This window comes from Belonocnema kinseyi, chromosome 5 (genome assembly GCF_010883055.1).
Source record: "Belonocnema kinseyi isolate 2016_QV_RU_SX_M_011 chromosome 5, B_treatae_v1, whole genome shotgun sequence".
In the NCBI taxonomy this organism is placed as follows: Eukaryota; Metazoa; Arthropoda; class Insecta; order Hymenoptera; family Cynipidae; genus Belonocnema; species Belonocnema kinseyi.
The window spans coordinates 121,897,148-121,910,190 of NC_046661.1; the positions used below are offsets into that span (position 1 = coordinate 121,897,148).

General features: G+C 27.1%; 1 protein-coding gene across 1 annotated transcript in view; it reads right to left on the reverse strand.

Moving 5' to 3' along the window:
• The window catches only part of LOC117173865 (radial spoke head protein 4 homolog A), a 17,216-nt gene extending 13,363 nt beyond the window's left edge, over positions 1 to 3,853 (reverse strand). The window contains exons 1-4 of the mRNA XM_033362512.1: positions 3,679 to 3,853; positions 3,256 to 3,445; positions 310 to 515; positions 153 to 243 (exon numbers count right to left, since the gene is read on the reverse strand). Coding sequence (XP_033218403.1) covers positions 153 to 243; positions 310 to 515; positions 3,256 to 3,445; positions 3,679 to 3,797 — 606 coding nt within the window. The 5' untranslated portion in view covers positions 3,798 to 3,853. The remainder of the gene's footprint in view (positions 1 to 152; positions 244 to 309; positions 516 to 3,255; positions 3,446 to 3,678) is intronic.
• Between the last annotated feature and the right edge of the window lie 9,190 nt (positions 3,854 to 13,043).

Below are 13,043 nucleotides of genomic sequence, written 5' to 3' on the forward strand. Positions count from 1 at the left end.
GGGCGCATACTTTGAATAAAATATTTGTTATCATTCTCTTGAAATAAATGTGTTTTTTTCTTGAAAAAATACCGGTTTCATATGTATACACCTGGTAATTGAGTAATTACTTTTCAACTATTTATATCAATCGAACAGATCAAGTAATTTACTACCTCCTGTCTGCGATTTAGTTCCTCTATTTTCAACTCTGCTTCCACAACATAATAATTTTTCGGATTCCCGAGAATTTTCCCCCAAAATCTGAAATTTTTTAATTAAATTATTAATGGAAAAACAATTAATTTGTCAAATTTAATTGTTACTAACCGAACATTCTCTATTGGTACATCAGAAATTAGTTTTCTGATACTCAAATTCAGAAGCAACATTTCAGATCGAGGTAAGGCCACATCCGCTTGTTCAAAATAAAATAGCATGTCTAATAAATTTGGTTTTCTTTTCCTAAAGTCGCTATCTTCTTCGTGCTGTTGAATATATTCTGTCTCTTCTTTTTCTTCTGGCGCTTGGGATGCCTTCAAAAAAATTTTTTTTTATCAGAACGTTAGTAAGTAAGAGGGAGATTATATCGACATAATCTATCTGGAAAAGCGCCCTTAACCTCAATATTACCGAATTTAATAAACTCAACAAAAACTGTTTTTCTTTACTAATTCGCATATGATTTTTGGATTTCTGCAAAAAAAATGTTTAAAAAATATTATTTATTTTCAAGAATGCCTGCCGTAATTTAAGATAACGCCTTTCATGTCAAAAGAATATGGAATAATTAAAATCTTATAAAATGTTTTTGAAACATGAAATTATAATCACTATAAAATATTACACATTTTTAATATTATTATTCATAATTCTTGAATTTTTAATAGTAAATTTTTCAAATTAAATAGTCTTTAATTTTTAAGGAACTGCAACTATTTTGTAACTGTATACAAATTGGAACATTCTGTTGAAATAGTTCAATTTTGAAGACTTACAATGGAAAATTCTTCAATTTTAATTATTTGAAATTTAATATTTTTAACTTTTGGACATTTACAATTTAAAAATCTTCAATTTTGGCAGCTGTATGAATAACAATTTTTCAATTTTAATGATTTTGAAGATCGAAAGTCTAGAGTTTTTAAATTGTAATCTTTTGAAATTGATGAAATCGGAAATTTAAATCATTTACATGACAGCATTTTTTAATTTTAGAACTTAAAAACTCACATGATTTTTAAACTTTAATAAAAAAAAACTGAAGCTCTTCAATACTGAAGATTTATAAATAAATGTTCTACCATTTTAAATATTTACCAGCAAATTCTTCAATCTTTACTATTTTCCGTTTAGAATTTCTTAATCCTAAAATATTTGCAATTCAAAGTTCTACAATTCTGAAAATTTAAAATCGAGGGTTATTTAATTAAGAAGATTTATGTTTTAAAGGTATGTAATTTTGAAGTTTTGTTTTCGATATGTAATTCAGTTTTAATCATTTATCATTAATTTTTTTTAATTTTTAAATTTGTCAATTGAAGACTCTTCAATATTTAATATGTCTTATAGACGTTTTTTGAAATTGCCTAATTTTACATTGTTAGAATTGATACTTATTTAATTGCCAAGATTTGTATTTTACAGGTATGTAATTTTGAATGTTTTTGAGAGTATACAGTTTAATTTTAAAGAATTACAATGAAAAATTCTGAAATTTTTATGATTTGTAATCTTAAAATATTCAATTTTGAAAATATACAATTAAAAATCTTGCATGATGATAGATGTATGAATGAAAATTGTTAAATTGTAATGATTTGAAAATCTAAAGCCAAGAGGTTTTAATTCTTAATCCTCTAAAGAGTCTGAATTAATGAAATATAAATGTAAATGCAAATGTAAATCGTCAAATTTGCAGACTTTTTATTTATAAACTAAACAAATTTTATAATGCAATTTATTTCATTATTAATATTTATATTTGAGAGGAATGTTTAATTTTGAAGATTTCTAATTAAAAATTTTTCAATGTTAACGACTTTTAAGGGCATGTGATACTTACAGTTTCCCCGGCTTTTTTCCATAAAAATGAAAATGTTTAAAAACTGAATTCGGAGATGCTATAAAATATCATAACGGACGTCCCCGGACTCTTTTTTGAGGGATAATAACAAAAAAATTTATTGTGCTAAATAAAAATTTTATGCATATGTATTAATTTGAGGTTAAGTCGTTTTTCATCTCTGCCTTTCCGATAATCTGGAAATTATTTATGAAATAAACTTTTTTGATTGCCTGCAAAAAGGGTTAGTTCCGGGAGATTAGTTACTATGTTTATTTGCAAGTCCAAAGTTTTCGGCCAAAAATATTGTGTAGTTTGGAAGGAACGTTCGGGTGAATTGTAACACACATAACCTCGAAATGTACACGTACGTTGTTAGCAATATCAAAAAATTTTTGATAAAAAAACACAAAAAAGTGTATGGGGACGTCTGTTAGCATGTTCGCTATCATTTCCCAAATTTTTAAGACAAAATATTGATTATTCTAGAAAAAAAGCCGTCGGAACCTAAAACTGGTAAAATCGACAATTTTCTAAGTATCACATGCCCTTAATATAAATTTTTCAATTTTTATTATTTGCAATCATGTTTTTTTAACTAATATTTAAATCAGCTAAGTAGATATTAATGTTATAAATTCCAAAAAAAGGGATGCACTTTTTTTCTTATCAAAATATAGACATAGATATTAAATGTACATACATTTTGAATGTATTAAGTATCAGCAAAACTCTTTTAAACATACTTGGATCATGATCAGAAAGTTTTAACAAACGAATAAAATATTACAAAACAAAGTTTTCAAATGTTATATGCCTGAATTAAATTACGAAGTTTTGTATAAATTAAATATTAAATTACGAATTGGACAAATTTTGAAGCTCGAATAAATTATTTCTCAAATCACAACTCGCCAATCTTCCCAGTAAACGGTGTTTTCCAAAAATTATGCAGTTATTATTTTTAAAGTTATAAATAATTTTTAAATTATTATAATTTATAATATTAATATTTTAATATCCTTTTTTCACGATTCCAACAATATAAAAAACTCATTTTTTGATTTTTTGCAGTTAACGGTGTTTTTCAAAATTCGGCAGTATATAGAGCGGTTATAAATGGAATATATTAAAATATTAATCGAAATTTAATAGGTTTAAACGTTGAACCTTTTCTTTTTATATTAAAAATATGAATCACGGATCATCACCTCAAAAAGTTTGATAAGAGTTTTTGCGTTCTCATACTGTTTGGGCGGTACATAAATATCTCGAAGATGATCGGTTTGAGTTTTAAATCTTTCCTCCTTCAACTTTTTGCTATAATCTTCAAAAATATCTACAGCGTTTCTAGGTCGCTCGGTGAGTATTTTATTTAATAATTCACTTAAGTGGTCATACCTGTGAATGGTATTTCTGAATGATTATTTAATAATAAATCAATATTTTAGACTAATTATTTATGGTTATAAAATTTATAGTTTTTCTGTTTACATATTAGTGAAGCAATTAATCTATTTATGATCTAGAATGAATTTTGTTTTTCATTTAATCTATAAATTTGTTTATCAAAAAAGAACATATCTTTAAATTCATAAACATTTATTGAGGGCATTATTTTCCTGTAAACTCACAAACTATCACCAGATTCTGAACTATGCTTTTGAAGGTACTCCTTGGCTTTGCGAATTTCGTAGCGAATGCAAGGTAATTCATCAGATGGAATCTCATCTATGTTATACGAATAAGCCATATTTTTTAGGTTTTTAATAAATACTCTCTGACATATTATTTAGTGTATAACCTTTAGACAGCTACTGAGCTATTGTTCTATTAGGATATTTTAGTAGATAAAGAGCAAACTTCACTATCAAACGCTAGGGATTTCACCAAAGAAACAAATAATTAAAAGGAAAAATTGTTCAATAGGATAAATTGGTAATATTACAAAGTACAATAACGGATCTTGAAATGTAAACGTACAACCAAATAAGCTTAAAGTTGAAGCCTTCAAAGGAACTATTAAAAAATTCAAAAAAATTACATTTCTGATACTGTAAAAATAGAAATCCTGAATAATGAAATTCCTGAGAGAAAATTGGCAAATTATGAAATATCTAAACCAGAAAATTCTCGAATTTAAACACCAATTTTTCAAATAAATATTAGTTGTTTATTAAAAATGGTTATGCCTGGTCGTCTCAAATAATTGGAGAAGTTGGAAAAGAGAATGGACTAGTTGTCCCCAAAATTCTGAATATAAGTTTTTTCAATTATTGTTGTTTTAAATTGAAACAATAATTTTAGAAACTTTACACATTAAATATAATTATTTTTGACAACAATATTTTAATGAATAAAAAATATTTAAAAAAAAGTTTTTAATCAATCTAATTCTGGAACTTTCTAGTTCGGATATTTTAGAATTCGCCTATTTTCTGTCAGCAATGTTCAAATTTGGCAATATTATGAACTGTCGGGAATTTTATTATTCTAGAATTTTCCAATTCGCTAATATTATAAGCTGTACAGGAAATTTGGTTAATCAGGATTTTTTTCATTTAGAAATGTCATTATTCGGAAATTTTATTATTTAGCTACACAAACAAATTTAAGTAACAAAAATTTTTCAGAAGTGGGAGAAGTAATACGTAAATCAATAGCAACCCACTTTCAAGAAAATAAAATTAATTTCCTAAGCCAGAATGAATTATAAGCCAACAAAAGAACACAAAAAAAACTAGGGGTTCACTAAAGCAGAGTATCTATAGTTTCTGCAAAAAATCCAAGACTTTTTCAGGTTTTCCAGGATAAAAAAAATAATTTTTCCAGGTATATTTTTTTTCACTGAAAACAATATTTTTCACGAAACTTTGTAGAAAGTGTAGGTCTATTTCAACTAAACAAATGTTATATGCGAAAATTTTCATACGGCCCCAATATATAATTTTATGATCAAAAACATTTTTTTGGAAACTCATACAATTTTATATGGATTGAACTTTTTCTGATTAGAATTATTTGAAAGAATGAGTTATCAAATTTGTTACAATAAGATATTGAACTTGAACCAACAATAGTTGCATTTTAAACCAAATTATTAAATTTTCTAGAAGAAACTTTAATTTTTAACAAAAAAGGTGCATTTTAAATCGAAAAGGACGATTTTTCTATGCAAATAGACGAATGCTCAACAGAATCGTTGAATTTTAGAATTAATTTTGGAATTTTTTATACCAACATAAATGAGTTTTAACCAAATAGTCCAATTTTGGAAAAAAATATTGAACTTTAACCAAAAACAGTTGAATTTTCAACACGAAAAGTTAAATTTTCAACAAAAAGATGAATTCTCAACGAAAAATTAATTATTTTATATTAAAAAAAAAAAAAACAATCAATTTCTATCAAAATAGTTAAATTTGCTACGAAAGAATTGATTTAAAAAGAATAATTTAATTTTAACAAAATAGTTTCATTTTTAACCAAATTGCTGAATTTTTAAAATAAAAATACTTACAAAAAACGATGAACTTTCAACTAATAAGATTAATTTTCTACCAAAAGGAAAGATTTTCAATAACAAGCATAATTTTTCAAATGAATGGTGTAATTAAAAAAATAATAATAATAGTAATTCCATAAAGAAATTTGAGCCAAATAGTTGAATTCTCAACTAAAATGATGAATCTGCAGCAAAGAAAATAAATTTTTAAAAAACTGCAGAAATTGCCCAACTTATTCCCGAGTTCCGACCTAGGCTCGATCGGATTTTCCACATATGGCCGCAAGGAGGCAGATGATGTGGCTCGCGTCAGAACCACGTCGGGTCGGGTTAGGTTAGACAAGATTATGTCAAGTTTTATTTTATCGTCGTGATATTGTTTTTCTTTCATAGAATTTAAAATGCCAAAAGCAAATAACAAATTGCGAGTTCGGAATCACAGAATTGTTTGTCAGATTTCTTATATCCGCAATGAAGGCAAAGGTGAGCTTTAATTTGCTAGAATCAACATTACGATTCATTTTAAGCTTCTGAAGATTTTCAGCAATGTATTTGAGAAAGCGTCGTCATTTTGAGCGCATTTACTATTTATGTGAATAAAACAATGTTTTCCAGGTTTTTAGAATTTTATATTTTGTTGCTGATATTGTGAAAATAGAGATCACCTTATACCAAATGTATGAATTTTCGGATTAGTCACATTACAGATAAGTGATTTTTATATTTTCACGAACATAACCTCACTTTTCAAATCTCACTCCACGTGCCCCATGTGCATTAGTCAAACAAAAAATATTTCAAATGAATATCAAGAAGATTGAAAAATATTTATAATTAAAATTCACTTGTGTGTGCGTGTGTGTAATAGCTCTAAATTTGAAGATTGTTTGTGATATAATGTATAATGATATACAATTTAGAATATTGAAAAATTGAAGTTTTGTAAAATATAAAGTTGAAAGAATATTAATATAAAACTGTTGAAATTTTACTAATTAGAGAAATAAGAAATTAAAGGGGCCATATATGGGCCAAATCGGGTTCCCATTTTTGATGCCCAGATCTGGGCCCGGTCGGGTAGGACGTTTCATTTACGGTCTGGCGCTAGACAGGTTACCCTATCGGGCCCACATTTTTCCTGATCGGGGCCCGACCAGCGCCACACCAAAATTTCTGCACGGTAAATTTGCTACAAAACGTTTTAATTTTCAACGTGCAAATATTAACTTTCTGTCAAAAAGAAAGATTTTTAACAAACCAATATAATTTTTAATTAAAGAGATGAATTGTCAATTAAAATAATTGTCTTTTCAAGACAAAATTAACAAATAATTTTTAACAAAGGAGTTCAACCATTAACATAGCAGTTGAATTTTTAAATCAATTTTCGACAAACGAAAGAGTTTTTAATAGAAAAGAAAAGAAATCGCTTTCAAATTGTTGCACTTTCAAGCAAAAAGGCGAATTTTTTGTAAAACAGTTGCATTTTCAACCCGAAAATATTAATTTTATCCAAAAAGATTCGTTTTCTACCAATAAAGAAGAATTTTTAATTAAGAAGGATCAATTCTTAACAAAAAATGCAAAAATGGCCTTTTTAGGTCAAAAATTAATTTAAAAAAAATGTCAACAAAATATTTAAATTATGAACCAAAAAAAAAAGTGAATTTGAATCTAAAAATTTAAAAGTTGATATTCCAATCTAAAAAGATTTTTAAAAAATTAAAAATAACTTAATTCATTAGAAAAATTCAAATTTGCTACAGAATAGTTCATTTAAAAAATCCACAAAATAGTTGAATCCTCAGACAAAAAGATGAATTTTCAACCAAGAAGATTAATTTTCTTTCAAAAAAGACGAAATTAAAAAAAAAATGATTTAAAAATATTTTCCTAAAATTAAAAACCTTAAACATTTTATTTCAAAATCTTCCAAAACCTAACTTTTGTCTTTTGAAATAATTTGAAATAATAATCTTTCGAATTATTCGCTACACATTTTTAAGACCTGCAAAAATTAACAAAATTATCTCAAAACTTCTAGATTCTCGATTCTTTTCTCGATATATTTTGACATCTTTAGAGCCTAAAATTAATCGATTACAATGAAAACTAATTCATCCAAAATTTTTCCAGAAATCATAATATCGATACCGGTAATTTTAGTTATTTCTGGATATTAAAAAATAGTCACAATTAAAGGTTCCTCTTTTATTGTGTATTGTGCTAGTAAACTCATTCAAAATAAGAAATCTCTAAAGAAAGTCTTATTTTCCTGTTTCCAAAATATCTTCTGTAATCAGCATAACCACCAACTAAAATTAACGTAAGATAACGATAAGTCAGCCATTTCCTGCTGCACATGCTCTACTCTTTTGTAACTTCCGGACTAGTATACTTATATATTATAGTAGTATACAAAGAGGTCCAAAGAATTAAAAAATATTTTCACCTAATCAAGTTAACATTCCTATCTTATGCATTATCAAATGGCAAATAAAAGCAATATCATGTTTACATTCTGAAACTAATTTTTTATTGTTTCTCAATTTAAAGAATACTAAAATATATAATTTACTATCTATTATTGTATATCTTGCTTTATTTAATAAACGTGAGGTGAGGCCAGTGAAAACCGCTGGTGTCTTGAGGACACGGAACGACTCAAGAACGGCAGCTCTTTGCATTTATCTAGAAAGTTCCTTCATATATATTATTTAATATAATTTCTTTCTTACGCAACAGATTAGATTTTCATTCAATTTTTCTGTATAAGAGAAAGTACATATCTATGTGATTCTTACGATTCGGAGTTTTCAATGAATCCCTTCAACATGAATGAAATAAAGTCGCACGCGTCCGTTTATATCAGCTCGCATCCTGAAGTCTATCTATCGGGTGTCCTAAATAAAATCATGGCTTGGAGGTCGCTTGTCATTTCCTCCGACGCCCACCTTTTCATAAAATGCGCTCTTGAAGCTAACACAAAAAATAATTCGACTCATTCCACGGCCTGATAAAACAGTTACAATGAAATAAACAATAAAAGGAAGTAGTCGAGGAAAGTTGTGTCGTACATTACAAAGGCAGAGCAAATAGAGTTTTGAACCTAGTTTTTAAATAAAATATGTATTAAATATAATATTAGATAAAATAATATAAAAACTTGATAAAATGCAGAAAAAGGGTTTTGTTATTTCGATCCAATAAATATTTTCATTTTCGTAAGAATCGTCAAATGTTCCTAGAGATGATGTAAACTAAGTGTATGAAGACCAGGGTGGTACAAAAAAGTATTAACATTCTTTTCAGAATTTTCACGCATATCGGCCGAAAATTTGTTCGAATCCATACAAAAATAAATCCACTTTTTTATTTTGAAAACAATTATATTTAGAGGTGGCGCAAGCTCCATGAAGTTTAACATGTATTTCACATAAGAAAGAAAAGACGTTTTTGTAAATTTTATTCAGATTCGTCAATATTAATTGAGTCGAGTTGACACTTAATACTTCTCTTCAAAATTCTATAGAATACGAATCAAATATTACTTTTTAAATATTACAACCCTATAAGTCTGTTTTATGAGGTCCCAAAAACTCCATAATTGAAAAAATTGGTGTAACGAGTTTTGGCGCTAATTAGGGTTTTTATTTTTTTATTTTTTGTAACTCCAATTGTTTCTAATATATAAAATTCAACTTTATACTGACCATTAGATTCTTGAATAAATTATGGTGATGTCATAATTAATAATTTTTTATGAACATAATTGTTTAAAAAATTATTATTATATTTAATAATTTACTTTTTGAATAATGCAATTGCGTTTTTTCTGAAATTTGTAACTTCTTTTCCAATTCTCTATTAAAGTGAAGTCATTATTAATTCAAGCCAAAAAAAATAATTGTCTCAACAATTTTATATTATTGTTAATGATATTCTCTTTGTTTCATGGTAGAAATTCGCGTTTTTTCTGACACGTTTTTCACTATTTATCTATTTTTTACTTGGTGTGACTTAATAATTAATTAAATTTAACAATAATACTCGTTTAAACAATTTATTGTTGTTTCTAATCATTTTCGTTTTGAATAATGCTAGAAGTTGCGGTTTTTTGTGAAAATTTCTAACTTTTTATCCACTTTTTAATCAAACTGAATTAGTAATTAATTCAAGTTTAAAAAATAATTTTTTGAAGGATTTATCATTATTGTTAATAATATTATCTTTGTTTAATGGTAGAAAGTTTTGTTTTTTGTTGTTGAAATTTTTAACTATTTGTTTATTATTCATTTAGAGTGACTTAAAAATTAATTATATTTAGCAAAAATAATTCTTTAAACAAATTGTTATTATTACTATCTTCATCTGCATTAATGTCAGGTAGTTGCTGTTTTTTCTGAAATTTCAAGCTCTTCTTGCACTTTTCACTCAGGAATAAGTAAAAGATAAACATTAGATAGAATCACATTTGAAACAATCTCTTTCTCCAAGAGAAGATAGTTATAAACCGTAATAAATTGTTTAAACAAGTATCACCTCACTAAGTGAAAATCGGACAAAAAATTAAAAATTGAAGAAGAAACTGCAATTTCTAGCATTATTCAAAGATAATATTAATCGCCAGAATACTAAATGGTATTGAAAACAAATTGGATTGAAAAAACCGCAAAAAATTATAAGCACCAAAAACTCGTAAAACTCATTTTTTCACTTATGGCGTTTTTTTTGGGACCCTCTAAAACAAACTTCTGAGTTACATGTTTGAAAATTAATATTTTATTTATATTCTATGGCTGACTGTAAAGAGAAATATTGAGTTTTAATTCGATTTATTAAATTTTGACTGATTCTGCATGAAATATTCAAAAACGTCTTTTTTCTGATGGCAAACACGTGTTAAACTTTATAGGGCATGTGCCACCTCTAAATGTCAGAACTTACTTTTTATTAATTTTTTAATATGATGCTAAAGTATTTTCTTACCTTTCAGCCTTAATTCGAAAATCTTTTGTTTAAAATTTCTTAATTTTTGTAGGTTTTGAGTTTGACAATGTTGTAGTTTAAAATACAAATATTAAAAATGTCAGGACAATTTTATTTTTAAATATTTAAAAAAAATTTTAATTTATATTAAAAGTCTTGACAGTCAGTTTTTAATGTAATCAATTCATATTTAGTTATTCTAAATTATTTGGTTTTAATTTCATTCAGTTTAAAATGTAATAATTTAAGATTTAAATATTGTAAATTGTACTTTTTTGAATTTGAAACGTACAAAACTTCCTGGTTTCTCAAATTATTCGAAATCGCAGAGTGACAAATTAAAAGACTTGATAGTTGAACGCTTTAAAGTGTTTGTAATGAAACAATTTTGAATTAAATTCCTCCAGAATAGATTCAAAACACTAAAAAATTGAACACACTATTTTTTCACATTCATACCTTAAAAAATAATAATGAGCAGATTTTAGACCCAAGCATTTGATATTTCATTTTTTTTATTTGAAAAATATTCTAAAAAGTTCTGCATTTGAATCAACTTTAAAAAAAAGCAACAATTTTTCTATTGAGCAATTGAATTATTTCTTTAATTTTTTATGGTTACAATTTTAGAGTTCTCAATTTTCATATACATTCCACTGCATAAAGGCACGAACAACAGTATTAAGATTGACTTATTTCCAATTTTTTGGACAAATCACATAAACGTCAAGCTTGTTTAGAAAATATTCAAATCATATGGTCAGTCTAAAGATTGATTTATTTCCATTTTCAAACTAAAAGAATCAACCTTAAACTTGTTTAGAAAATATTGAAAACATGACGTCACATATAGGTAGTAGCATAGCGAGTCAGAAATACTTAAGTTTAAAAAGATTATAATTTTTTCATTTTTAACTAAAAATGCGAAAAAGTCATTTTTTCATTATGGTCCAGTTCATTTTAGAACTGGGTAAAAATCCATTTTTGGCATTTATTAAATGAAGTGATTACATGTTTTTTCCTTTTCTATTCACAATTTTAAAGAGCTACGTAATAGCTTGAAAGTACTTGCATTTTTTTTAATAAAAAAAATAAACATTTACACCATTTTTTGTGTGTCCAAATTTTTATTTTTGATAGGCGGTTACTTCTTTTAGGATGTTCCTTTCACGCTTTGGTAGGCTTAAATAATAATTAAAAAATACTTTTTCTTAGATTGAAAAAAATGTAGGCAGCTTTTTCTATGTCGGATTCAGCGTTTTTTAGGACCCGCCGTACCTTTGACAACTTTTGTCGGAGGTGATTGCCATTTTCAGGACCTTTCTTTCATTGTTCGATATAGCTATAAGTAATAGCTGGAAAGTACTTTAAAAACATGCATCAATGTTAGACAGTTTTTTATGTCTCCTGTACAATTTGTGTTATTGCACTAATTAGCGAGATTAGTGAGATAAACGGAAAACTGTGGAATTTAAATGATAGATCAATCAGTTTTTTTATCGAAGAAGCCTTTAAATTTCTCATTAATCCTTAGGTTTTTTTTCTAGCATAATCAAAAACTAAAATAAAAATATTAATAGTTGCTAAAGATTGCTATTTTGAAGTTTGAAAATTTGGTACGACCAGGCTAAAGGTGATTTTCGTTATTCGCACGGTAAAAAAATTGAGCTGTGACAGGGAAATTATTCCTTATTATCGCCAAACATTTAGCTGAAAACGAACGAAGGAATTTAGAAAGATCCCTGGATCAGCGAAAATGAATATCCTTGACCATTTTCCATATACCAGGGATATCGTATAGTCAAACCCCTAATAAGTATAGCTATAATAGGGATATTAAGAATAGGTGTCTGAAGCAATTATCGGAAGAGCGCCGGTGCATTATGGGAGCAGCGAAATAAAATGGCGACGGTCTAATCGGGAGCAGTAACAGTTGAGATTTACTTTGGAGAATTAAACGCTTTTTACCACTTAAAAAATGCGCGATTGTTAATATTAAATGGAGTTTATGATGCAGTAATAATAATTTACATTTGTTTCGATTGTAGGCGATAACTATATTAAAATATCAAGAAACGCGATAAAAACAACAAACTTGACCTCCAAATGCATTACACGGATTTCAGGGAAATTCATTTTCGCCATACCAGACGAAAAATTGGCTACTGTACTAGGCAGCCTGATAAGTACCTGAAAATTCTAAGAGGTGGCATTAGTATTCACTAATGTGAACCCTTTTCGTCGAGCTTGATCCTTCAAATGAAGCCTGTCAAAACTTCAGCCATTTATGTTTACGCATTTACAAGTTACAGCACTGAGAAGCGATTAACCTCCGTGTTTTTTTTAATATGGAAAAATCCGAGTTTCGAGTTTTGATCAAACATCGCAAGAAAACGATATCCAAGACCAAGGCCAAGCTGGATAAGTATTAGCCGGACTCTGCACCGTCGATTGGAACGATTCATAAGTGGTTTACCGAGTTTCGTTGTGGCCGTACGAGCACAG